Source organism: Centruroides vittatus, unplaced genomic scaffold (assembly GCF_030686945.1).
Source record: "Centruroides vittatus isolate TY-2023 unplaced genomic scaffold, ASM3068694v2 contig_1788, whole genome shotgun sequence".
NCBI classification, from domain to species: domain Eukaryota; kingdom Metazoa; phylum Arthropoda; class Arachnida; order Scorpiones; family Buthidae; genus Centruroides; species Centruroides vittatus.
Window position 1 is genome coordinate 1 of NW_027121095.1, and position 26608 is coordinate 26608.

The window sequence follows — 26608 nt, forward strand, 5'->3', positions numbered from 1 at the left end:
AAACTTAACTTCAAAGTTCTGTTATAATTTTTAATCTACTATTGGAATATAAATAAAATAACACAATTTTTTTCTATTTGATTAACAACTCATAAAGCTGTTAGTGAATTCATTTCGTATAATCAATTTATTAACAGTTTATTTTATATTGTTTAATAAATGAATGAATGTATGTCAAAGGTATTGATATGGCTAATTATACCGACTAATTAAACTATTCAGCTAGTATAAATACTATTTTTTAAAACATTTTGATATAATTTAATTTTATTAGTATTATAACATTATTTTGCTGATTTATTATTATGTAGAAAATAAGATATTATAATAAAGATTTTTAATGAATATACATTTATTTCTCTGATTACAGTAATCAGCCGTAATTGCAAAGATTCACATATTTTGCAATCAATTAGATTATTAACAATTTTTAACTTAAAAAGTTGCCAAAACATTTTAGTAAAAACTGGCTGTAATAATCACTTTATTCAATTCTTTTAAAAATAAATTTAAACTAAATTAGCATAAGAAAAATAACGCTCAGTTATTAAGCAAACTTAAAATTTTGATAAATAACGAAATATAATTGTAATGAACAAAAATATAAAGAAGTAAATTCAATAGAATTTTGAAAATATTTATCAATACGAGAAACATCGCTTAAGAATAACGATTTTTACAAAACATTAATTGTTTAATTATTTATATTTTAAGCGTAATCTCCGTTGAAATATGTACTTCATACATTATAACAAACAATCGTTTTAAACTACTACAGTAGAGCGTCGAAAATCGGAATCAATTGGGGACTGGGGTTGTTCCGATTAGTCATTTGTTCCGATTACCGACTTTGTACGAAAAAATATATTAACCTGTCCGATGTTCAAACTTTTCTCCGTTGCGTGTCGCTTCGTGTTGAATTTTCGTCGATTTTAAGCCTAACGAAAATTTTTTAAATAATAATCGAGGCTATCGTATCGTTAAAAATTATTTCTGCATTTTGTACAAACAAAATAAATATATTGAAGAATATAAAAAACATGAAAATTATACTTTAGAAGTAAATCTAGTATCAAAAATGTTCGATTCAGCACGACACAGTCCGACTGAAAATCGTTCCGATTACCGGCCATTCCTATTACCGACGTTCCGATTAACGACGCTCTACTGTATTTCTATTATATTTTTAGACTAATATAAGTAGATTTAGCCTATTACACGTTAACTAAAACTTTATCTGACTGTAATTGTCATTGATGTAATAATTTACAAATTTTTTCAAACAAAATATTTAATAAATTAAATATACATATTAAAAATATTAAGTTAATGTATGTTGTATGGTTTTATATATATATATGTATATAGACTTTTTTTGCTCTGATGGCACTAATTTGGCACTAAGAGGACTGTTTTTTTTATATCTACTTATCTTGGGTTCAGCCAAGACTATTCGTCTCGAGTTTCTAGGGCGATATGCAGACTCCCTCACCGCCTCTGTTATCTGGAGAAAGTTATAAGATTATTTAACTACTTAAATATTTAAAATGCTGTATTTATTGAAAGCAATTCATGTCGGCAGTTTTAATTTTAATTTGGATATTTATAAATGATTAAAATTTACAAACTAATCCTTATAAATAAAGGGACTTGTATATTTTCACTAAGTTGATCGATAAAGTTTTAGATATTGGAAGTAGCTGTAGTATTTATAGCCTACATTTCGTCACTAATTTAGCTCATTTTGTTTTCTATCTGATTAAATAGAAATGCTACAATTAATTTCCATCAGGCGTCATACGTGCAACGGCAAGTAATGTTTATAGGTTTAAATTCTATACCAACTCTGCTCGAAATTGTTCAGGTGATAGAATATATAAAAAGTCCAAGCAGTAAAGATATGCTTCCATATCTTGAAAGAATATTAGGGAATCCCTCAAATTGTCACAGAACCAAATATCAAAAGGAAAATATTTAAGTTATTCATTTTTTCGGTGCTTTATTTGAACTTTTCTCCCAATTATTATATTTCACATATTTGACTAAATTAAAGTCTTTGTAAAACTTATGATGCCAAACATCTTCCGAAACCAACAATTACAGATTGTGACACCGACGAGTGAATATTATTTTAAATCTAAACTTTTAATACTATTAAGCTTCTCGCCCACTTAATTATTTAATTTATTTCTTGTTGCGATTACTGTTCATCAGTACAGTAGTTTATTGGGGGGCTTATCACAGAGTAATAATAAAGTTTTGAATATGAAATTCAAAATTTTATTATTTTTACACTTCGAGTGAAGTATTTAGATCTATTTTAAATTACTGTTAATATTTTTGTTATCTGATTAGTATAATAAATTAACCGTGGTTCAAATATTTATGTATAAATATTTTATATATTTAATTTAAAAATGTTGACGATTCCCCGACGACAAGAAGAAAATTGTTCATAATTTAATATAACGTTTGTTTTTCATTAATGATAAATAAAAGTAATCTACATTATTACCGTAGCTCTGTGGGTAAAAATTTCTTGGGATCTATGAAATTATTTACAGATAGAAAAGAAGAGTATTTTCTACAGGTTTCAAAAAAATATTTGAAAATAAATAATATCGAGAAATTTTGTAAAAACAGTAATTTCACCGCGGACGATTTAATGGCGACATTTTAAATGTATTATTTATAATTTACAAATTAATTAAACTAATGAAATGCAGTCTTAAATGAACTAAATGTTATAGTAGACCCGCTTACAGAGTGGCGCGTATCAATTTAATTTCGGAAATATTCGAAATGTAAAATGGGATTAATCAAGTAGGAACTGCACTACGAAATTCAATTTTCAAAATGTTTGTCTTTATACGCAATCAAATTCTATAGGCGTTGGTAAAATTGATGAAGAATATGGTGTCTGATCGTTGTTGAAATTTCTTTTATTGCATACCTGATGCGATTTTCAAGAATACGAAGCTTTCCTGTGTAACAATTCTCCATTTCGTTGATCGTTTGTTACGTAAGTTAAGGAAGTTAACAAAGGTAAGAATCGATCGCATATCCAGAGTGACTAGTGGCTTTAATTTACCAAATAATACCAAGTGAAGTAACGTGAGTTCGAAAGCCGTCGCCGCTCTTCAGTCATGGGCGAAGTTCGAGGATGTTTCAGAAGCGATAGCCTTTTTGATAAACTTCAAATCTTAAAGAATACGAACATTTTATAAATTTGACAAATTTTTTATAATTGTTTCTATCTATTTGGAGAATGTGCATCGTTGTTTTTCATTTATCACCGTGGGCGTATTTGTTCCTCCCCCTCTGTACGCCTCTATAAACTCGATAAGATGCAGATAAGTAGCTGAATTTTAAACCGTCGCTATAAAATCGAAATCAGATAATATTAATTTTAATATACTAAATAATACTTGCATAATTTTTGTAATGTTCAATCCAGGAAAGTTTATTAATATATCTCGAGTAAGTTGAAAAGCTTTCAATAATGTAGAATTAGTAATAGTATTTGAAATAAATTTATTCAAGTTGAGATACTTAATATGTGATTTGATTGTACTTATTTACAGTTTAAATTTAAATATAGAATTTATTTACTATTCGCTAATATTTCCTTATTGTAATCGACTTTTTATTCAAATAAATAATATAGTCACAAAGATGCATGTCTAGACGTGCTAAATCCTTCCAAAAGAGACATTTAACCGTTTTAACAGAAACTATTTTAAGCAATTATCGGTTTATCACACAAAGGACATACTGCCATGTTTTTAGTGAACAAAGTAATTTGTTCCTGCTATACTGTTTTCTAAACATTTTTCATATGCGCATCATGAACGAAATTCCACACTAAATCGAACAGAACCATATTAATTAATGACATTTCTAAATACACTAAAACCTGTCCAAAAGTAACCCGAATAAAACGAAAGAAATTCTTCGAAATAGAGCGATTTTTTGTTAAATTTTACTGTAAATCAGAAATCTGCCCATTGGCAAAAAGTTTGTAAAATATTGTTGCGTACGAAGAACGTAACTTAACCCGGATAAAGGGGAAAATTAAGATTCCATTTGTACACAAGTAAGTGTAGACGTAATCGATAACGATATATTGATGTAGCCCCTATCAGAATGTTTTCGAAAATCAGTATCGGTTTATTTTACAAATCGATACTCCGATCTCTTTTGACGTAAATACGTATACGTCGATGAGTACACCAGAAAGATTGAGACTTTACGGGAAGTATGTACACTTTATGTTCCGTGCAGTCAATCGGAATCAGTTTTAATTCTGGCACGTAATTTATATTTCGTCAATCATACAACTCTTCACATTTTAGAAAACCGGAAGTAACGCCATTATTTATTTCTAGCTTCGAAGATTTACTGTAAATCTTATACTGTAAGCACAGTATTTGATTTACTTTGAAATCAAATGCTATGCTTACAGTACTTTTTTGATTTAAAAGTTTGACATAACCTGCATATATTTTAATAGTAGTTATATACGAGCATTTATTAAATATTTTTCTAATTACTTTTGTGTTTATCGTTGTTTGAGATGAAAATGTTTCCTATTCCGAACGATAATAATGTCGGTGCATCTTCCTGTTACAGTACGGTTTTTTTTAACTCTTCGCACGCGTCTGCGCCAAGAGGGCCTTTTTAACAATTATCAATTATCCGAATCCATTATAGGTTTGGCTGGGCCCACAATGAAAAGGCTACTTAATTAATGACAGATGGCCCAATATATCCGAACGCATCACCACCGATAAATTTCTGGGGTTTTACAACTCGTTCGAATTTGATTCCGGGTCCTCTAGAGCCATAGGCGGAACCTCTCGGCTGTTCGGCCGCGGGATGATTCTATTTTACGCTTTAAAATTTACTTACTTAATGTATGATGTAAATACGTCTATGTGGAAGTATACAATAGGAAGAATGTGACGGAAGTCGCTCATAGAAAATGTAACTCCAATTTAACGCTTAATGACATGGAACCTGTCAGTGGTAGAAAAATAAATCCTATAAGCAATCTGAAGTACATTTACTAGACTTTCGGAATTTGTAATTTGTTTTACTCTTATGAATACAGTTATACAAATATTTTGTTTGTAAAGAATAATTATACGTATTTTGACGCAACAGAGATGAGAAAGTGCCTTTCCCAAACCATCAGAAATAAGAAATTGCGTATAAATGCGTTACAAATCATAAATTTTAAAAATCTGCTATTAGACTATACGTAGCTAGACGATTTGTAAATTACAGTCTTATTGTTAGTCAAATAATGGCGTTTGTCATAATGTGTGTGTCTCTGACAACACTCGTACGGATGATTGTAGAGTCATTTGGGTACTTATTCTCCCAAATTTACTGAACTCTACGATTATCGCACAAGATCACGATATATTTCAATAATTTTAACAGGAGCACAGCGTATACTTTTCGCACCCATGACGTCATTGCTAGCATTCCTAGCGCGCTCGGCGTGCTCGGAGAATTTACAACGAGCTTGGCGTTTGTTCAAAGATGGCGGCGTCCATGTACGATGTTACCGTTACTCTACCGGACGGAAAAGAAGTGAAATTACGTGTTAACGAAGACGTTTGTCGTCAGATGATGGAAGGTAAGTAAAAAGGAATTCCTAAAAGTGTATAATTTTATATCATAAATCCTATTTCGATAACAGAGGACTTCATTACAGATGTAAATTATGCCAGAGAATTGGCTTTGAAAACCATTTCAACTGCTTCAGTTGAACCGAGTATCCCTACTGGTAAGTCAAATTTTGATTCTGAATAAAATTGTTGAAAGAATAAACTAAGATCACAATATAATTTGCGCCGATTGTTAAAAAAAAATTATAATTTTTAATCTGTTATAATAAGGGCTCCATATCTAAATATTTTCTATCTTTTATTATAGAGGAGTCCTGTGGCTTCCAGTGGCCCAAAGCCAGGACCATTGAATTAATTTCGTTATACAACGAACACAGAGAGAAATTCGAATTACCTCAATATACAAATATTCAGGTTGTACTGCTTGCCAAATTAACATTGTACGTATGAACCTTTCATAAATAATTTCTAACAACCTTCTTTAATATTATAGATATGGAGGATAATTGCAAATAAATTAAATGAAGAGGGGTTTTCGGTGACTCCAGCCCAGGTTGACACCAAATGGCGCGGGCTGAAAAAAACTTTTAAAAAAATAAAACTTCACAATTCCCAATCTGGTAACAACCGGAAACATTGGGAATTTTATTCCTTAATGGATGATGCCATTGGGAAACGGCCAGAAATATCCCCTGTTGCTACTTGTAGCAACACAGATGGAGTGAGAGTGAATCCTCACTCAAGTTCCACTCCCACTCCGTCATCCCCGTCTCCTGTGGCATGCACATCATCCCAGTCTCCTGTGGCGTGCACATCATCCCCGTCTCCTGTGGCGTGCACATCATCCCAGTCTCCTGTGGCGTGCACATCATCCCAGTCTCCTGTGGCGTGCACATCATCCCCATCAACCCAATCTCCTGTGCCCTCTTCATCTAATACCAATTCTCGTAAGAGAAAAAGAGACAGCAGCGAGTTGCTCAACGTCTTACATGATATAAGAAGAGAAATACAGGAGAGGAGAGAGGAAAGAAAGAAAGAACGCGAAAAACTCCACAAAATATTAGATAAAATTTTAGAAAAATTATAAATAAAGTTAATTTTTATTGAAAACAAAAAGTTTTTAAAGTTTTTATTTCATATAAAGTAAACAAAAACTCGTTTTTAATATTTTTGATGTAATCTTTATTTCATAAACTTAATTACTTAATATATGATATATATACAGACAATATGTTACATTACAGAAAGTTATATAATATATACACATACAAAAAGTTATATAATACATATACATTTCTTTTTTATGTCATTAATGCTGTATTCGCCTTGCAAAAAGAATGTTTGCCAAATCACTACGCTTATTTTGTGCATCTCTTCTTGCTTGGACGTTTTCAATTACTTCTGGCACTCCAACTAACCTTTCCTCTTCAATATTGGTTTCATCTCCTTCTAAGATAGAAAAGTTGTGGAGAATGCATCCTGCCATAATTAGCATCACCATTAAGTCCAATCGATGCATATCAAGAAGTTTGAAGCGTCTAAACCGACCAACAAACAACCCAAATGCTCTTTCAATTGAGCTTCTACATTTTGAAAGCTTGGTGTTGAAATATGATTGAATTTCAGTTAAATGGCCATTGTCTCGGTATGGTGTTAATAAATATTTATTTAAAGGATAGGCTGCATCACCGAGGAGGTGAGTGTCTACCGGAAATCCTACACCTTCATCAATTCGCTTAGCTAATGTGGATCGACGATAGACACAGGCATCATGAACTGATCCCGCCTCTCCTACATAACAGTCCGTGAATAGCAACTTCTCGTTGCATACAGCCTGGAGAATAATTGAATAAAATTGTTTCCTATTATAATAGGATGAATGGTCATTCCTGGGGGCTTTAATAGCCATATGCTTACCATCTACAACTCCAATCACTCCAGGAAAACCAAACTTTTTTGTGTAATATTGGCTTGTTTTAAATGCCTGTTCTTGGTTTGGCCAAGAAAGTATACCCTCTCTTTTATTCAAGTCCAAAAGTGCTGAGGAAAATTCATGTAGTATTTTCCAAGCTGTTCGTCTGCATATGTTAAAACGATCCGCAGCTAACCTGAAAATGAAAATGCACGTTAAGTTGCTACATAGTATTGTATATACATAAATATTAATAATTTGTATATAATGCAATACACTAACAGCATTATATAGTCTGTTAATTAATTATAGCCACACTTGGGTTAGGTTAGGAATTCAAGAGATGATTTCATTTGTCTATGCAAATTATTTTACACTGATTTTTGAAAATTCAAAATTAATCATTATATTAATAATTTAACAACAAAAATATATTTTTTTGGCTCCCAAAAGTATAGATGATAAAACAAAATTGCAAAATTTGAAGCATAAGAAACTTATGTGATGTCATTTATTTTTTATAATTATAACACTTTTACTTTGTTGTCAAGTAGTAATTTAAATACTGAATCAAAACTTTCCAAAATTTTATATGGAAAAGAGTTTAGTATGGAAGAAATTACATGAATATGGAAATTAAAAGCAGGAGGCTGTAGTGTCAAGGAACTTGCAAGTTTTAATGAGCAGATCTTCTACTGAAATTTATAAAATTTTGGAAAAATCATCACTAATACCTTCTAAACATTGATTAAGGAAGGCCCAAAATCATATGTCAAAGTGGTAGTGATAGAACTGTGCATCTTGCATCACAACAGAATAAATTAGCTTGTCAAATTTTGTGTGAAAGTGGATTAAAAACATCAAAAAGCAAGCACTGTTAGTCAAAGAATTTCAGCAGCTCCACATGTGAAATTTTATGCCTTGATAAAAAATCATCAGTAACAAAATTGGCAAGAATGCAGTAGACTAAAGGTCACATGCTGTGGAATGACCAATAGCTTAGTCCTTTACAGTAATGAAAAAAAATTTAATTTGTATGGCCTAATTACTGGTATGGTATTAGGAAAGACAAGTGCAGTTTTTCAACAGTCAACAAGGTGGTGGTTCTGTTATGGTGTGGGGCTGCTTTGGATTTAATGGTTTATCAAATTTAGGGATTTTAACTGACAAACATCTAAAAATTATCAAGAAGTCCTAAAAAAGTCATTTATTACCTATTGGAGAAGAAATTAAGAGGGACAAACTGTAATTTTATGCAAACAGGAGTATTTAATGTTAGTTGTACTATTTTTAGCTTCTGTATGTATTACCTTTAAAATATAAAAATTTGGTGTAGTTATATTTAATTGACACAAAAAGATCAAGAATTTACAAAATTTGTGATGATGTTAAAAGTTGTTAACTTATTTATACTGTAAAACAGAATTTATGTTTAAAGTTTCAAAGTACCAAAGTTTCATTTAAAAATTCTTTATAGTTTTCTTTTAATTCAAAAATATATATACATTTTGTTAATTTTAACCACAATTCATATTATTAACATGAATCTCAATTAACGATATAGATCTGTACTTTACCTGAACGGAGCTTGATTCGATAACAAGTAGAGACTGCACAATACTTTTTTCTCCACCGTCAATGGACATCGTCCTCTTGAATTCTGATTTTTATTAAACAAGGGTGCTAATTTTGACATTAAAATGTCCGCAGTTGTCCTATTTAATCGAAAATGTTCTTGAAAATCCTTCGATCGGTATCTTGGCACGGTGTACTCAACATACCCTTTCACTTTCTCAACTGACTTGCTGTTCTCACCACTAGACGAATTCGCCTCAGCTTCTACTGCAGATATTGCACATTCTAGCAACAGATCATCGTCTTCAGACTCCGAATCTAGAGACTGTAGCTGTGAAATTATCGCTACAGCCGCTGACACTAATCCGGAAGCCGCCATTACTGTGTGTAATACTTTTACGAGCGTGCTAGTATGACGTCAGGCTGAGCTGGGTGTGTATACTTTTACGAGCGTGCTAGTATGACGTCAGGCTGAGCTAGGTGTCAAATCGGCGTAGTCTTTGGAGCTAGCAACAAGTAAACGCACGATTGTAGAGTCATTTGGGTACTTATTCTCCCAAATTTACTGAACTCTACGATTATCGCACAAGATCACGATATATTTCAATAATTTTAACAGGAGATTTAACAAAGACATAAAGGAAAAAAAAATTATAAAGTTTACTTTCCTTTTATGAAAGATACGTTTGAGATGAAATTCATGTTTCACCTACGACTCGTTACTACCGGAACACAAAATTTCATAGATATAATGTTTGGGAGAAATGTGCAAATTATGTGACTTAATTCAACTTTTATAAACTTGTTTTAACTAAAACCAGTAATCAAACTGACAATAGAAGCTACTGACGTATGAAAATCCACGTATCATATTTTATACATAAAAAAACGGATATGTAATACATGGGAAAAAAGACAAACATCATGGTCTATAAAAATACTTATTGACATCTCAGGCTAAATTTAAAAACAGATTTACATCAATGTCTCGAAAACTAGACAATTACAATTTCCTGGGGCCCGGATTTAACAGGAAGCTGTAAATAAGTTTGTAAACTTTTATATCTTGATATTTAAATGGTTAGTGAACAAAGTAAATGTTCTCTAAACCAATGAGCCTTCTGGCTATCAATGATTACCAATTCCTCTAGAGAATGGATAAGCAATGTCGCCTTCAGGTATAACGTTTATCGCAGACAAATCGTATTTCGACCTTATCAGAGAAACGAAGGTCACGTGCGTCTTTGATCAAACTAACGAGGGACAGAACTGAATTGGGTATTTTGAGCGCATGCAGATGGTGCATCTAAATAACAGTAACTTAATTGTGTCGCACGGGTGATCGAAGAGCATTGAAATAAGTAGAGTGTAACTAATAGAAAAAGTAAATTTAATAGAAACCAATGTTATGTTTTATGAAGACAACAGCTTAATTTGTCTGTTCAAGACTACAACCATCGAGTAGTTTTTATTATTGTATTGTACAATTTTAATTACAATTTTTTATGACATTATATACACAGTGCGCTGAGTTATTTATGTCTGTCAAATTTGTCTTGATACAATATTTTAGATTTTTATTGTGTTTACTCCTTAATTGGGATAATGAGGGAGTCTGTGCACCCGAAATTCATTTCCACATTAATAAAAGTTATATTTGAATAATTTAGTCTGGTTCCGTCTCGTCCTAACGTGATGAGTCCTTCTCATTTAGCTGTTTCGATTCAAATTGTAGCGCTGGGCATTTTTAATTTATTGCATCGAATAGACAAATAGTACTGACCACGATCTGCATGCATTTGTTCAGTTCTAAAGAAAAGTGGACACATTGACATACCAACTCAATTACTTTATTTGCAGATAGATTTTTATTTTTGAACTTAAACTGTAACTACGAAAACTACTATAATAAATAGTACGTACAGTACCTCACATTCAAAATGCTTGTGTTATAACAGTTTTCAACTTAATTAATAGCACTCTATTCTTCTATTCTCTTTCGTTTTAACTCGTAACTTATTGAATTTGATTATGACAAAAATTGATTTTTTACAGTTAATTAAATTAAAAAAGCAAAAATATAAATAAACATGTTTAGTTCTTATTATACCTGAAAAAATACTTATCACCCTTTTAATATTTTTACTGGAAAATGTTAAATGTTTTATGCTTTATCGATCAGAGCTCTGGATTCGAGGCTAAAGCTGTGTGTATCTTACCCTCACGATCTGTTGGGTCAGAGTTTAGGTTAATGTTGTTCCTTATAAATTATTTTTCAGTATTAAGTTTGGGTCTAAACGGATTGACAAAAATGACATTTTATTATATGTAAATGTAAATATGGTTCTGGTTGCTCATTCCTGTTGAATAGCTTATATGTTCCAATCTGTATTTTTTCTTTTTTCGTTTTATTTGCTGTTTGTCTTCGTTCGATAGTATCATTTGTTCTAAAGCAGTTGCACAGTGAGTAACACTTTATCATTACGTTACGGTTCAACGATTCCAATTGCATTAATTTAAAAAACGGTTCCGTCTTACCTCTGGTTTACTGATTTCCTGCTAACTTTTGTTTTTTAAGTCTTAAATTTAAAAAAATGCCCGATAAGTGAAGTATTTGAATCTCTTGTGTGGTATTCACTTTCCCATTTTATATGAAATCTCTTTATCTTGGTGAATAATCTAAAGTTTATCAAACACTATACAATCTCCATCGTCTCACAGTATTTTTGTTCGACTTTTATTGATTGTGATACACCTGGATCTTGCAAAGAAAATTCTTTTTTTCAAGTCCTAAAGTTTCCTGTAAGTACTAATACTTAGCTCCTAATTTTATTCATTTTGCTTAAATATAAAAGTCTTCAGAAATATTGTTTAGAAACATCTACTAAGTAAAGATATCCTATCGAGGATTGTTACCCTGTTGACATCGAGATCATCTTTGTATATGTTTATAATTAAAACCAACACAAATTTTTATACGTATAAACCACCATTTATTAAACTCAGTCGTTTCTAACTTATTGTGTAAATGGTCTCAGTAGTGGCATGAATTTTATGCTGTACAAATGGAACCGGTATTCAATACGATCGAATAGCACGAATTGATGAAAGTTGAATCGCCTGATACAAAATAATTGGGCTACGAAAGTTTAATTTGTATTCGAATTTCAATCTCTCGCGACGATAAGAGAGTCCTTTACTACCACTTAACCAATAAAACAGATACTATTATAATTCTATTCGATCAATCTAATATTATTGTATAATTATTATAGTTATGTACATTATTAATTTTCTTGTTATTCCTTATATTTATTTAATGTAGCGGTACTTTTTAATTTAAATTTGATTTTTATTAATAACAGTAATGGAAATTGAGTCTGAAGATAAATACGCTTTCTCCAAAGTGTACAAAGATGGAAATTTCGCCGTCAATTATCGAAGTGATATTGTTAATAAAACAGTAGAAATGGAAGAATTTGTTTCATTTTGTCTGCATGAAATATTTCGCGATGGTAAGTTTTAATTTAAACAGCAATTTATATTAATAAATATTTAGTTTAAATATTCTTGAAACCGTGTTTTCTTATATGTTGAGCATCAAACACAAGACCGTGTTATTTATTAAACACTTGGCATTTTTCCACCTCTATTAGTTGATTAGTCATTTTTCCACCTCTATTAATCAACTAATAGAGGTGGAAAAATGCCAAGTTTTTAATAAATAACACGGTCTTGTGTTTGATGCTCAAATATTTAGTTTATTTTTCAATGAATTCTTCTAAATGTGTTAAACAAAGAAAAAAATCCGAAAATTTCTTTTAATAAATAAAAAGCTGGCAATTGTTCTTGCGCTACATTCCGGCACTCGATAGGGAACTTAAAGGAACCAGAAAAGAAATCCAATAATTTTCTATTGTACAATGATATAAATTTTAAATAATAACAAAAACTTATATGAAGTAATTTTAATATCAATTTTTCTATTTAAAAAATACTTAAGTTTAAAAAACAGTAAAATGGCATGTTTGAAGTGAAAATTGTGTATGGCGGCATATGTTATATCAGTGTTTCCCAAAGTGAGCTCTACCCTTTCTGAAGGCGGTGAGTAAATTTACAGAGTGAAAATAAGCAAGAGTGTGGCAGAGGGCAATAAAGCGGTCCCGACCGAACAGTGGCCGTAGGCGAGGGATCGGATCACTGATAATCTCTCTTTCCTCCATTAAAAACGGAAAAGAAACGTTGCGTTTGATGGTTTTCCACATGTAAAGAATAATGTACAGTAACTACACAATGCGTGAGGTTGATAGAAAAGCTTTTCTAAGACTTCTTCCACACAAGGAAAAACTAGTTGGGGCGTTTGGTATAAGTTTATGGAACCGAGCGGCGGTGTCTAAGAAACGTTTAGAAACCAGTGTGTTATTTGATTTTATTAAAATTGTTTTACATTATTACTTATTGCAATATGGCAAGAGACTTCATTTAGATCCCTGCTTTTATAAAAAGTTGAAAATCCATATACGGGTAAAATTTTCATTAAGTCTAATTCACTTCAGATATGACGTATGATTCCTTTCTACGATCAATTTTCCATTCCTTGACCTGTAATTACCATAGTTTAAATGAATGAATTCCAACTCATAGAAATAACCCCACCAAGTTTCAAAGTTTTGGTTTAACCAGTCCTGAGATATAATATAAAATAGACGATAAAATACAAACACATATAGAATTTTGTAAGGAGTGTTTTACATTTTTGGCTCTACAAATGAGTGTTTTTTCATTTTTGCAATTTGAAAATATATATGTTGAAATCAATCCATTTTTTCCTAATTAAACAACAAATAGACGAAAAATGAAGCTAGAGTTTTTGGCGCATCTCAAGAATTAAAGAAAATATTCTGTTTACTTTCCCGGCTGTTATAATGTAACATTGCAATCGTGTTTAACAATTGACCCTTCCGGCTTCTGGAATATCGATGTTTTGAGACCCTCTGAACTCAAAAAAGTAAATAAAAAAATTGATTTCCAAAATATGCATTTAAGTATGATTGTGTTGGCGTCTCTCTGGTTTAATATCTCAAGATGGGTTAAAGACTAAGAAACAAAATTTGGCTCGATAACTTGTATTTCAGGATCATTGATGCTATTCATTTTTGGTGATTAAAGGTTCACGGATGGGGAGATAGAAGTGGATATGTGTAATATCTCGAAGGAAAATTTTACTCGTCATTGGCATTTACAATATGTTTAGAAGCTCATCTCTATCCTCAACATTAGGATGTTCTTATCTTTTTACATTAATTAATGAGACAAAGCTTCTATTTCAATAATGGTTCATAGCAGATTAAACAAAACAGAGTTTAACTTCGTGCAAATGTAACTTACTGGTTCTTAAGTATAAAAATTTTCTCCGAGGAAGTTACTCAACTGGTTGCTGACTTTTTATTTTAACAGAAGCCTTTCGAGGCGAGAGAATTCTCGACGTAGGGTGTGGCCCGACTGTTCACAGAATGGCAGCCCCAAGTGAATATTTCTCGGAAATCGTTTTATCTGATTATTCTGAGCACAATCGTGAAGCGGTTCGCAAATGGATAAAAAACGAATCGTCGGCGAAGGATTGGGATACTTTGATGCCGATAGAAGTATTACTTGAAGGATTTCGGTATGTTTCATTATGTAAATATTTATTTAATTTTTATAAAATTCCAGAAATAATTCATTCAATATTTAACATGTATGTGATTAAATTTTACCCTGAACTATACTGTACTCCTCCAGTGTAATTCAGAGTTTGCACATAAATAAGTGCTTCGTACATTAGACATTAAACGAATAGCCTTTTTATTGTAGCTATAATTTGATAGGCTATTCGTTCAATGTGTATTTAAGCTAGAAGCATACTTAATTTAATAATATAATAATACACTTTCTTATTAGAAAATCTCCTGCGTGGTATCCTCCTTGGCGGATAGCACTATACTGGGCTATCTACCGATATTTCTATATACATACCAAAATCTGTTCTCTAGAATTTATGACATTTGAAAAACTACGTATCGAGTTAAATACTGCTTTGTGAATTCCTTCGCGTTGGTTAATTGTAATAAACGAAAGAAAAATGGTTCCAAACTTTGCGTCTGGACTATATTTTATCACATTCCAACGTAATAACAGCAACATTACTTTCTAAAATCCCATCGTTTGTAGCCTAAGTATATTAACTGTAATTAATAATGCATTTCAAATTAATCACAATAATATTAATGTTATAATTTTTTAAATATAAGTTATATATTTTATTGAGGTAATCACTTTTATTTAATTTTAATTATTTATTTAACAGAAACGTGGACGAAGGAATAAATGAAATCAAACTTCGATTGAGACAAAAAATAAAAGAAGTAATTCCTTGCGACGTCTTGCAAAAAGACATCATTTCCTCGGACGTAGGAAAGTTTGATGTGTTGTTTACCTCTTTATGCTTAGAATCGGCTTGCGTCACATTAGAAGATTTTAAATTCGCTGTTAAAAATTTCAGCAATTACCTTTTGCCAAATGGTGGATTAGTAATGGTAACGACATTGGATACTTCCTATTATTATGTAGGAAATAATAGACTTCCATGTCTCCCAGTAAGTAAAGAGTATGTAAATGAAGTATTGAAGGAAGCGGGATTCATTAAAAAGCATTATTATTTTATGGAAAACAATCGTGAACTTGGCGAATGTAGCGGCATCTTAATATTATCGGCAGTTAAATCGATTTAACCGATTTTATGAATTGCCTATTGAAAGTCTAGATCTAGATTAAAGACGGTGAACTATATTAAAGAATGGTTAAAAAATGATTAGCAATGCCTTAAAAATTAACCAGAGTTTGATATTAATGTTACGAGAACGTGTGATTAAAGGAAGTTTCATATTATATGTGTGTTAAGTTATTGTCGATTCCTATGGAAATTCTAATTTAATGAACAATAATTTGAAATAATCAATTTTGTGCCAGGCTGACCTCTACTAGGCCCCCCCATAACAATACCCTGGCTGCGCCAATGGTTGTCACGACGTTTATTATTACAGTTATTACTTTAAAGTCACCCACACGTCAGCCTTTCGTTAACTAGCGTCATTGTGCAGTAAACAACCTGTACATTTAGTTGCGCCGGTTCTTAGGCCCCGCAATTTAAATTTTCCTGGGCCCCATGAATCTATAACGCGTCTCAGTGAGTATGATATTCTGGGCGGTTATCCACCGGATGGTGTCGGTATTGGTTGATTATTCGTGGTATATAGAAGTTTGGAGATTTGAAAGCCATCTGATTTCTTCATAAGACTGGTTTGAAATGCAAAATAAAGCATTTACGAATTCACGCACAGTGGAGAAAATCATTCGAAAGTAATCATTAGCGTTTTACTACAATGGGGCTACATAGGAGACTGCTATATCGTTGTCATACAAAAGTATTTACAAAAGTTTATTTTCATCAAGCGATCATAATACAAAACAATTTCAAAATCTAAAACATTTTGTTGATCTCTCTCCAAATCTTACATTTTTGAAATTAATAAAATGAAATTAATCGGCTTGTGAGTGATAAAATTATAATAAATCACTCGTATAAGACCACATAAGTTGTAGAAAACAGAATTTCTAAAATTAACCGTTTCCACAGACAACAATTGATGACATGCGACAACAATATCTTTGTTTTCCGATTGTTATATCGAAGAGACTTGTTTTACGCGATTTTAAAGAAAGATGAGTCAAAAGACAAAATTTTTTTGGAGGTGGATTGGTAGGATCTTCGGACGAAGATCTCCAATTCAAGACAGGAGTGAGTGGAGAGTGGAGGAGACAAATGATCCTCCACAGGATGCAGACGTCAGCTGGCTTCCGGCACAATCGTCGGAATATCCTTATGATCCAGAAGTTGGAGGACTTCCGTCAGAGTCCTCGGAAATTCAGAACGATCCAGACGTCAGTTGGTTTTCTTCGGGGTCCTCGACACGTGATCCCGAACTTATAGAGCGGGATGACCCCAAGATATATTGGGACAAGACCGAGATAGCCGGATTGAGAAAGGCTTTCGTTCAGTTCGAAAAGGAGTTGGAGGACGAAGCAAATTTCCAGCGCGCAATGTTCGGAGGTCCTTCTCAAAGTAAGAAGTTGAAGATAAACTGGATCTTCTCTCGTTGTTGCTTCGGTAGGGCCTAGAAATCCAAAACTCGTTTCTCTTACGAACGGCCTTTCGAGTAAGCGCCATTTTGACAAATTACGCATTCGCTTAGTTCGCTTCATCCATTGACGAAATATTTAAATTTAAATTTATTTTTACAGTCCTGGTATGCAGGCTGCTAATATGATCGAAGCTGTAAGGAAGAAATTTAAAGCATTTTTAGAAACAATTTGTCGATTGTTTTGAGAGAATAAACGAAAATGTATAAAATTGTGAGACGGATCTCGGTCATTTCTTGTGAAAGAGAGATTATACCCTATCTGTGACAGGATAATAATACCTGGATATGACGAATACTCCGGATTCGTCAAATCCAGGTATTATTATCCAGTCCAAGGATGATTAGTGAATAGACTTATTTCAAGTAAAAGAAAAAAAAACTGAATTCACGTAATTGTTGTTTAAAGATTGAGTGTAGTCAATTTCATCATCATTACGGTTTAATATTGGTCAACGAACTGATCTTAATAACGTTTCAAATAAACTAAAATCGTAAACATTTACTCCATTTTCATATTTGTATTTATATATTCGCGTATCAAAATTAAGATTTCCTGTATAATCCGATATTCTTGTGATATTTTATCTAAGTGTAAAATATTTTGTACAAAATTAGTAATTATCATTACGCGATATGCAATTTTCGTCAATTTCGTTTATGAACTTTGATATTTCCATGTAAAAACTCATTTTATAACAATGAAATTTATGGACAGAGGAAATCTCTCTATATTCATTACTTATAAACTAACTTCGTCCATAGTGAACGAGTAAAAATAAATCACTTAAACCCTGGCAGTTGTTCGTAGGATTGCACTTTGCCAACGGTGCTTTCGAATTTTCCTCCCACAGAAAGTTTTTCCGGGAGGGATTTCCCTTCGCATATCATCCTTGTTTTATCTCATTAATTCTACAATGCGGTGAACAGATTTTATGAAACGTTTATTGCGAGATGTAAAATTTTCTATACAATAATTTATTTTTGCACATCCAAGTTTTATTATATGTAAAAAAGTTCCGAAGTATTATTTTGGAATTTCGAATATGCAACTCGTCTTCTTACAGTATTCCACACGTTCTATGGGATTTGGGTCCAGAGATCTATTGACCATTTCATGTGACAAATATAGTTGATGCCAAGAAAATCGCTGACGAGTGCAACCTTGTGTTTGAGGGTATTATTGTTCATATAAAGAAACCTTTATTAATTCGCAAAAATTTCATACGAAGTTTTAAAACCTCGTCTCGTCATGGAACCTTGTAACGTCGCTACATGCAAAAAATTCGTGTATGTGTGAGTAGGAGAGGACGATTTTGTTCATTCACTTTAAAGCATAAAAAGTCCTGTTCAAAATTTGTGAAATTTGGCAGCGAGGTCTGTGTATTAGGTGAATTAATGCTGTTAAATTTTAGTGGTTAAAGGTCGACGGGTGGGCAGATATAGTGGTGTTGTTCGTCGTATTTCCAGTGGGGTCCGGCTTAATAAAGGTTTTACTCGTTATTAGCATTTATTTTATTTTATTTTTTGTCAAACTTCGAAACAGCTTTCTCCCATTTTATAATAATGAAAAGTACTAAAAGATTTTTAAAAACAAATATATTTTATTACGCATACGTAGAATATTATTACAATGAAAGGGTTGTCACACACGGGAAACAATTAATGTTTTATGTATCTTTTAAAATGCACTTCGACAACGGTGTTTATAGCCCTGGTCAGTTAAGTGAGCATCTGTCAAATATAAGGAAAAAAAATTGTCCTAAAGAATTTATTACAAGAGTCGGGCTACCGGTGGCCGAGCGGTTCCGTTCCCCGAACACCGGGAGTTGGGTCGTGGATTCGCCAAGACGAGCTGGTCACGCGGAGTTTTCCGGGTTTTTCCCACCTCTGTAAAGCCCGAATAGGGGCCAGTTACCCTTAAAAAGATCTCCCGGAAGGCATCCCCCTAGGCAGATCGCCAAGTGTCGCGTTGCCGCAACTGAACAACCGAAGAAACATATTACAAAACGATAAAATGATAAAACTATTAACAATCAAATATTTAAAAAACCGTGTCGACAACTTTACAATTGCGCCGTAAACATCTCGACAATATATTACGTCACACGGGGGGTTATTTAAAACGGGTGTTGTTGTCAAAGAGCTTTGTGGATATTTTACTTCTCGTACTTCACCGAACCCTAACTACTTCTTTCGAAGGATCATACATGTTGACCTTCCCCATTTCGAGTAGTGTATTGAACTTTAATACTTGCACGAACGTGCAGAATATACCTCAGTATCACCATTTTAGTCGCTCCATGCGTAAGTTTTTCAGCTTATAGATTATTACCGTTTCAAATTCGCTTATACCTGTAACCCCACGAACTGCACTGACCACACGTACTCGGTCGTTCGATTGGTTCTCTATAATGAAGAGATTAATGGCTTATTGTTAAATGGTAAAAGTTTTAAATGTAGTTAATGCAACTCGTTGCTGGATTTTTATAAAGTTCATCGGTTTTATGTGTAAAAATATTTAAACTGAAGAAAGGGCTAAAGTTCGTAATAATCGTAATAATTGTAGTATTTAAATTATAGCGTTTTGCGATAACCAAAGCTTAATAAGTGTTTTAGATATTTGCTTGCTAGTGTATGATAAGTCCTGACATATTGTTTAAGACTCTTTTGTTGTTGTAAAAACAAATATGTTTAATAATATTAGAATTATACGCTCCGGCTGAATTAACGGATTGCCAAAGAATTGTTGTATTGTGAGAAAGACTATACTATTTTCTATATTTTCGCCAATTGTAACTTCGTGCCCTACCCCGAGTCGAAAAAGATTTCCGGAAAATACATTCCAGGAAAACTGCGTGCCATTCCAGAAATTTCTTACCTTAATGGCGGGTCGAAGGCAACCGCATCCCACCTGTGACCAGTGAGATAAGTGGATTTAGCCGCAAGGGGCTTGCGAATAGAACAATAGAATGCATTTTAAAACAAATAAAAATATTCTTGATTCGTGGGTGTCTGTAAAAGGAGCAATTTACTTTCACCTCATAAATACAGATCAATATCTAGGAACAGAAACTCCTCGGATACTTTAATAACATATTTTTTTGAATTCATAATACATTCTATGTAATGTATACAGAATATCTCTGTGATATTTTAAGGCTTTTAAGTGTAATAATAATTTCAATCACATTAATTACGTTAAATTTGGAGAATAAAACTCGTTTTCGTCAAAATTTCATTCGATATTCATTAGTTAATTTCTAACTTTCCTCTGTATAGAGCTTGATTCAAAGCTGAAGATATTCGCGTATACCGCCTCACCCTACGAAGGTTATAGATTAATTAAGGCCTCGTGCTTTTAAGCATATTATTATTTAATGGAAAAGAAAAGGCCATTTACTTATGGCTAGGCTTAAAGACAATGCTACTTGTGCGTATTTTTACGCTCCAGGTGTTTTGCTTAGTTGGGGTCTTAGTTCGTTTAACTAATTAACGTATGCGAGACACACTTTTGCACACGGCACCGAGAGGCTTTGTTCGAGCCCCTACAATAAGTGTTTGAACCAGTTGACATTTCTGCTTTAGTGGGCAGAGGTGAAAAGATATCGGAGCAAGTTATTATTGGAACCCCCGGCAAAATGTTAGATTGGAGCAGGAGATTCAAATTGTTCGACCCGAAGAAAATTAAGGTGTTTGTACTGGATGAAGCCGATATCATGATCGCCACCCACGGCTATCACGATCAATCGATCCGAATTCACAAGTAAGTTAGCCTTTTTTTAATGAAATCCCCTGTAAAATTAAAAAGAGAGTCTTCGCCTCTTACCTAGGACATTAGCGAGACATTAAGTTATTTTTAGCTTTTTAAATACGGCCTGCGAGTGGTCGATGAAAGAATTAATGGCTTGTGTTTTTAACAGTCAACTTTCACCCGAGTGCCAGGTGATGATGTTTTCTGCCACTTACACCGAAGAAATCGTGGCTTTTGCCGAATTGATTGTGCCTAATGCAGTTGTTTTACGGCTGAAGAAAGAAGACGAGAGCCTGAACAACATCAAACAGTATTACGTGCTTTGCCGAAATATCGAGGAGAAATTTAATGCGTTAGCGAATATTTACGGAGTTTTATCCATTGGCCAGGCAATTATATTTTGCCAGGTAAGTTTTGTTTATTCGTGTATATTGTAAACTAGTAATCGCGAATTAATTAATTATGGAAAATTAGACGAAAATTAAACTTGTATTTAAAATGTTTTTGTAAGGAATTGTTAATACGCCATTGAATATCATTTATATTTAAGGCAAAAGTTTGCGTAACGAGCAGAGAAATGAGAAAATACTCATTAGATATTTCATTTCCTATAATAAAAAGTTGAAATATTTTAAATTAATATTGCAGACGAGACGAGCCGCTGCTTGGCTGTCCGAAAAGATGAGAAAAGAGGGACACGCAGTTGGCCTTTTATCCGGCGATTTGTCCATCGAGCAACGAATTGCTGTCATCGAGATGTTTAGAGATGCAAAAGTGAAGGTCCTCATTACGACCAACGTTTGTGCGAGAGGTATGCGAGTTCTTATTATTGTTAAATTAATGGAAATTGCATTCACTTGGACATAATATTAATAAGATGCAATTTTTTTCCATAGGTATCGATATCGAACAAGTTACTTTAGTGGTAAACTTTGATTTGCCCGTCGATCAGCATGGTCACGTGGATTGCCAGACCTACCTTCATCGAATTGGGCGTACAGGCAGGTTCGGAAAACCTGGAATTGCCATAAACATGATAGATGGAAAAAGAACAATGGACATGTTAGAAAAAATTGAAGATTACTTCAGTAAGTTTTCGTGTTTTCTTTAACACGTAAATGTGTGCAGAAAAACAAATGTTTTAATTGTTATTCTGCACACTCAAAAATATTTTTTATTTCTCGACTTTTGTTAAATTAATTTAAACAAATACTATAGTAAATTTTTGTATTTTTGTTTAGTAGTTAGACGATTTTTAAGTTTGAACACGAACGAAAATTTTAAACGTTGCGAATTTTCTGTTTCAGAGCGCAAGATCACCCTATTGGATGCCGAAGACGTGGACCAAATCGAAAAACTCGAACAGGATTGAGTCCTCGGGTACGACTTGAGCCGTAAAATTTTGCATATTTTGTCAACTTTGTAAAAGGAATATCGTTTAAAAACAATAGAAATTTCCACGTATGGAATAGAGCCGTGTAAAATAGACACGAAGGATGATCCCGAAGCTTTTTATATTAAGTGCATTTTTGTAAATTTCGAGCAACCTCGAGTTGGCATTTTATACACATAAGCACATTTTACGGATTCTTCTGAAATCATATTTCCATGTTTGATGTGACGAAAGCGTGCAGAGTTTTAATTTGTATGTGATTACCAGTAAACAGATAATCTAAAATAATCAACGTTATTGTTCTAATACACTTTCCGGTGAGAAGGTCGCCTTACAGATGCTGTATAGTGTTTTTTACTGGCAAAAAACTGATGTTTAGTTGTAAATAAAATTATTGACTTTGATGACAAATGTGGCTTAAGTTTTCTTAATTTTTTTCAATATTTATTTAGTGCAAAACAGAATAAGGCGCAACTTTCGAACACCTGCATCTAAATCAGTAATTGTGGATCTTTAAATTTCTAAATACTTTTCAACCTAATAACAGTTATTTCCATAACAACACTTAACCTATTACGCAATTTAAGTGCAATTTCTAATTTATATCGCTTGTTCCGGTAACTTAATTTGTTTTTTTAATTTACTAATTTCAAAACGAAAATACCTAGACGTGAATCTAAATATACGTTATGATGTTTTCTGTCTTTAAGCAGCGACGTCACGTATGCATTTGCTAGTAAACGAGGTTGTCCGTTATGCATTATTGTGAAACACCCGTAAGTAATTCGAGCAGTGTTATATTAAAGTAATTTTAATTAACGTAAGCGGGAAGAAGACAGATCGTTTTTCCGTTGACGAGTGGAAAACCAGTTTGGAATACGGGTCGACGACATTATAAATGTATAAATAGAGGTGCCATTGCGTCCAGCATCGGTGGTTCAGTGGTAGAATGCTCGCCTGCCACGCGGGCGGCCCGGGTTCGATTCCCGGCCGATGCATTTGTATTTTGCACAAGCAGAAGGGTCGAGAGATTGTTGGGAGGAACCCTGTACATAGTTAATCCTGCCTTTTTAATTATCTTAATGTTAATGGATTAATAATTTATTTATTTAAAGCAGTGATTCTCAAACTTTTTCGATCCACTGCCCCCTTTGTTCCATAAAGTTATACCCAACGCTTCCTAAAGCCCTGGTCACACTATGCGATTTCCAGCCGCGCAGGCGACTGCAACCGCAACAAGCGCGAGTCGCGCGCGTTTTCTCGTGGTCACACATTGTTCGTTGACGTTGCAACTCGGAACACGTGACCCTATAATAAACCAATAAAATTACGGTAGCTTGTTTTTGTCTACTTTCGTGAGTTTACCGACATTTTACGTTCTACTTCAGAGTATTTACGGAATTTTAGCCACTTTTCTTATTAAAATAGCAAGCAGTTCCTTTTCTGGAATGAATAAAAGAAAAAAGGCGATAATTTTGTTAGAACTGGCGAGAATATTGTTTAAAACAAAATCAGTTTTTCTGAAAAACTATATACATAAAAACAATGATTTTTACTATACAAGATGGTTTTAAAATAAGAAACGAAATAATTTAATAATGCCGGACACGTGTTATTTTGATTTACAGCTTTCAAAATATATTATTTGTTCTCGGGGAGTCAAAAAATGCGAACTCTTAGAAATAGACCTTTAACATTTATTTCAAAGTGCAAAAGGAATTATAATGCCAAGTGAGGAAACAGAAAATCCCTCCTTTCTAGCAATATGCAATTTTTTTGGCTTATGCTGGGAAAAATTACCTTGGTTGGAACTGAAAAAAATTTTTTAAGACATTATACAATCAAACAATGGTAAAAGGTCGACTTTGTAAAATGGTAAGGTTTATGATGGTTTTGACGAACAGTAATGCAGGAGAGGCTATGCAATGCTGTATGGTAAAAAGAAAAAATATTCAGTATGGTGAGAAAAAGACAATGTACCTTAACAAAAGAAGTATTAACATAGCAAAACGTCGTACAAAGGCAATCATCGTGCAATATCAATATTCGTGACACATCAAGATGGAACACATCATAAATCTCGGTATAGATCAGGAGTGTCCAACGTTTTTGTTTCTCTGGGCCACATTAGAAGTCGTGGAGTATACTTGTGGCCCAATCCTTAAATATACTTGTATATTTAAGGATTAACATGTCTAGATTATAGTAATAAGTATTAAAACTTTATCACGAAAAAGGATATTTTAGAAAATTACTTCTACAGACACTTTCAATTTTTACTTAGAAATACTGTAGATAAATTCATTTATTTTAAAGGAGACAAACAAAAATTTATTTGAAAAAAACAAATATTTGTTTTATTTGGGTCTCTAATTAATAAAAAACGACGAAACACCATTTTAAAGTGCATTTTTATTCAACTAATATATTTATAAATAATATGTAACCCAGGAAGTATCCAATGCGCCAAATGATATTTTTTTACGCCAAACTAAAAAAAAGATAGCCAAATTTTGCAATGCTGGAAGGAATACTAAATAAAGCTGGAGTTGGAACTCAAAAGATTATAGGCCCAAATGCGGGGAAAGGAGAGAAAAAACAAAAGATGAAATGAAAAAGGTTGGAAAATTAAGGGTCAATATTTGCATAACGGAAGATCTATTTAACCTTTCTCACTACTTTTTATCTTTTGGCCTTTCTCTCCTTTCACCGAATTGGGTCTATAATCCTTTGAGTTACGACTCTAGCTTTATTTAGTATTCTTTCCTCATTCGCACATTTCCAAGTATTTGAAAACATTTCCTTTCCACTCAAATATAAAATATTTATAAAGGGTTACGGCTTTGCGAAACTTCTTTTTTGAGTTTATGCCGTTAAAATGAATAAATAAAAATAAAATTTAAAAAATTTGTCGGTTTTGTTTACGCATTTATTGAGCCGCGGGTTGGGCACCCCTGGTATATATTTACGGTATATACAGTAAAATATACCGGAAAATACCTAAACGTAAATCTAAATACGTTATGATGTTTTCTGTCTTTAAGCAGCGACGTCACATATTCAATTGCTATAATGAATTTTTCTCGTCATTTGCGGAAACGAATTGAATTTCGGGAACTTTTCTATAAAATTAGATGTAACAGGACCATAAAAGAGTATGTAAATAAACCCAAAATGAATGATAATTTTATGGAGAACACGAAATTCTACTACAAATTTCCAAACAAACTCGTTTATAAATAGTACAACACCGCAACAAACAAAAGTTACATTTTGTTTATAAGATTCAAAGTTTCTGATCAGAGAAAATGTAATTTTGAATAATTAGATCAATTTTTTGCCATTACACGAACGAAAACATTTTCTAATTACCAATATAATAAATAATGTGAATAACCTATATCGTATCTCCGTTTTTAACGAAAACTACAGTGATTTGCCTAATATGAAAAAAAAGATACGGGCTTAACACGGATAAACACTAAATCCAAAATCTCCATTATTGTAACTCTTTAATCAATCCTATCTTAACGCTAACATGTCCATAATTAAATGTGTATAATTCCCATCAATCCCTTTTCGTCCCGAGTTCTCGGGAATCTCGAAGGCATCCCATATTAATAATTTATGTACAGGCTTAACTATATATATTTTGACTATTTTTTCTTTCTTTTTACGAAAGCTTCCAAAAATGTTTAAAAATGAACACAAACTGTCTAATCGATTTAAAGTCTAAAATCGTGAAATATAAATATTAACCCCGGAAATCCCGCAAATTTCTTAAAAGTTCACTTTATTCTTATTTTGTGTTAAGGTTGAAAACATTTTGCAAATAGAAAGTACAATTAAATCATATACTGTCAGAATACATTTGTATTCATTAATTTTAAACCTACTTATTAGTTTTTTTTTTCATTTTTCCGCTTGTTTGTGGCAGGACTCTGAAAATTCTTTATTTGTCGGAAACTGTAATAATTGCGCTTACGCTGTCTTAATTTTTAACCATGCCCGGTAGCTTTTATAACAGCGTAACGCCAAGTTGTGCAAATTGGGCCAGGATACAAACGAGTACGGAGTCTGCGAGTATGAAGTTTTCCT

At 32.7% G+C, this 26608-nt stretch overlaps 4 protein-coding genes and 1 non-coding gene across 5 annotated transcripts; 4 read left to right on the top strand and 1 right to left on the bottom strand.

Moving 5' to 3' along the window:
• Window positions 1-5456: 5456 nt before the first annotated feature.
• On the top strand, window positions 5457-6726 carry LOC136969469 (uncharacterized). Its single transcript, XM_067263638.1, has 4 exons — window positions 5457-5647; window positions 5726-5797; window positions 5947-6053; window positions 6133-6726. Exons 1-4 carry the CDS (start codon window positions 5551-5553, stop codon window positions 6724-6726), a joined length of 870 nt encoding a protein of 289 aa, XP_067119739.1. The 5' UTR covers window positions 5457-5550.
• Window positions 6727-6948: 222 nt separating this feature from the next.
• On the bottom strand, window positions 6949-9505 carry LOC136969477 (putative nuclease HARBI1). Its single transcript, XM_067263645.1, has 2 exons — window positions 9129-9505; window positions 6949-7747 (listed from the first exon to the last, which is right to left on the bottom strand). Exons 1-2 carry the CDS (start codon window positions 9503-9505, stop codon window positions 6949-6951), a joined length of 1176 nt encoding a protein of 391 aa, XP_067119746.1.
• Window positions 9506-10291: 786 nt separating this feature from the next.
• LOC136969478 (nicotinamide N-methyltransferase-like) lies at window positions 10292-15896 on the top strand. The gene is made up of 4 exons (XM_067263646.1): window positions 10292-10304; window positions 12492-12641; window positions 14584-14791; window positions 15473-15896. The coding sequence occupies exons 1-4, from the start codon at window positions 10292-10294 to the stop codon at window positions 15894-15896; spliced, it is 795 nt and encodes a 264-aa protein (XP_067119747.1).
• A 5061-nt stretch (window positions 15897-20957) lies between these two features.
• Window positions 20958-22569, top strand: LOC136969470 (ATP-dependent RNA helicase DDX19A-like). The gene is made up of 5 exons (XM_067263639.1): window positions 20958-21129; window positions 21287-21524; window positions 21766-21928; window positions 22014-22205; window positions 22425-22569. Exons 1-5 carry the CDS (start codon window positions 21005-21007, stop codon window positions 22487-22489), a joined length of 783 nt encoding a protein of 260 aa, XP_067119740.1. The 5' UTR covers window positions 20958-21004; the 3' UTR covers window positions 22490-22569.
• An 868-nt stretch (window positions 22570-23437) lies between these two features.
• On the top strand, window positions 23438-23508 carry TRNAG-GCC (transfer RNA glycine (anticodon GCC)). The gene has a single exon. It is a non-coding gene; the product is annotated as a tRNA-Gly (tRNA).
• The last annotated feature ends 3100 nt before the right edge of the window (window positions 23509-26608 follow it).

Excerpts from the sequence above, each read along its gene's own strand:
- LOC136969477 (XM_067263645.1), bottom strand. The coding sequence starts at position 9,505 with ATGGCGGCTTCCGGATTAGTGTCAGCGGCTGTAGCGATAATTTCACAG. Across the intron at positions 7,748-9,128 it reads TCGAATCAAGCTCCGTTCAG|GTTAGCTGCGGATCGTTTTA; the intron begins GTAAAGTACAGA and ends TTTCATTTTCAG.
- LOC136969478 (XM_067263646.1), top strand. Across the intron at positions 12,642-14,583 it reads GCATGAAATATTTCGCGATG|AAGCCTTTCGAGGCGAGAGA; the intron begins GTAAGTTTTAAT and ends TTATTTTAACAG. Across the intron at positions 14,792-15,472 it reads GTATTACTTGAAGGATTTCG|AAACGTGGACGAAGGAATAA; the intron begins GTATGTTTCATT and ends TTTATTTAACAG.
- LOC136969470 (XM_067263639.1), top strand. The coding sequence starts at position 21,005 with ATGTTAGATTGGAGCAGGAGATTCAAATTGTTCGACCCGAAGAAAATT. Across the intron at positions 21,130-21,286 it reads CAATCGATCCGAATTCACAA|TCAACTTTCACCCGAGTGCC; the intron begins GTAAGTTAGCCT and ends TGTTTTTAACAG. Across the intron at positions 21,929-22,013 it reads GACCAACGTTTGTGCGAGAG|GTATCGATATCGAACAAGTT; the intron begins GTATGCGAGTTC and ends TTTTTTCCATAG.
- LOC136969469 (XM_067263638.1), top strand. The coding sequence starts at position 5,551 with ATGGCGGCGTCCATGTACGATGTTACCGTTACTCTACCGGACGGAAAA. Across the intron at positions 5,798-5,946 it reads TGAACCGAGTATCCCTACTG|AGGAGTCCTGTGGCTTCCAG; the intron begins GTAAGTCAAATT and ends CTTTTATTATAG. Across the intron at positions 6,054-6,132 it reads CTCAATATACAAATATTCAG|ATATGGAGGATAATTGCAAA; the intron begins GTTGTACTGCTT and ends TTAATATTATAG.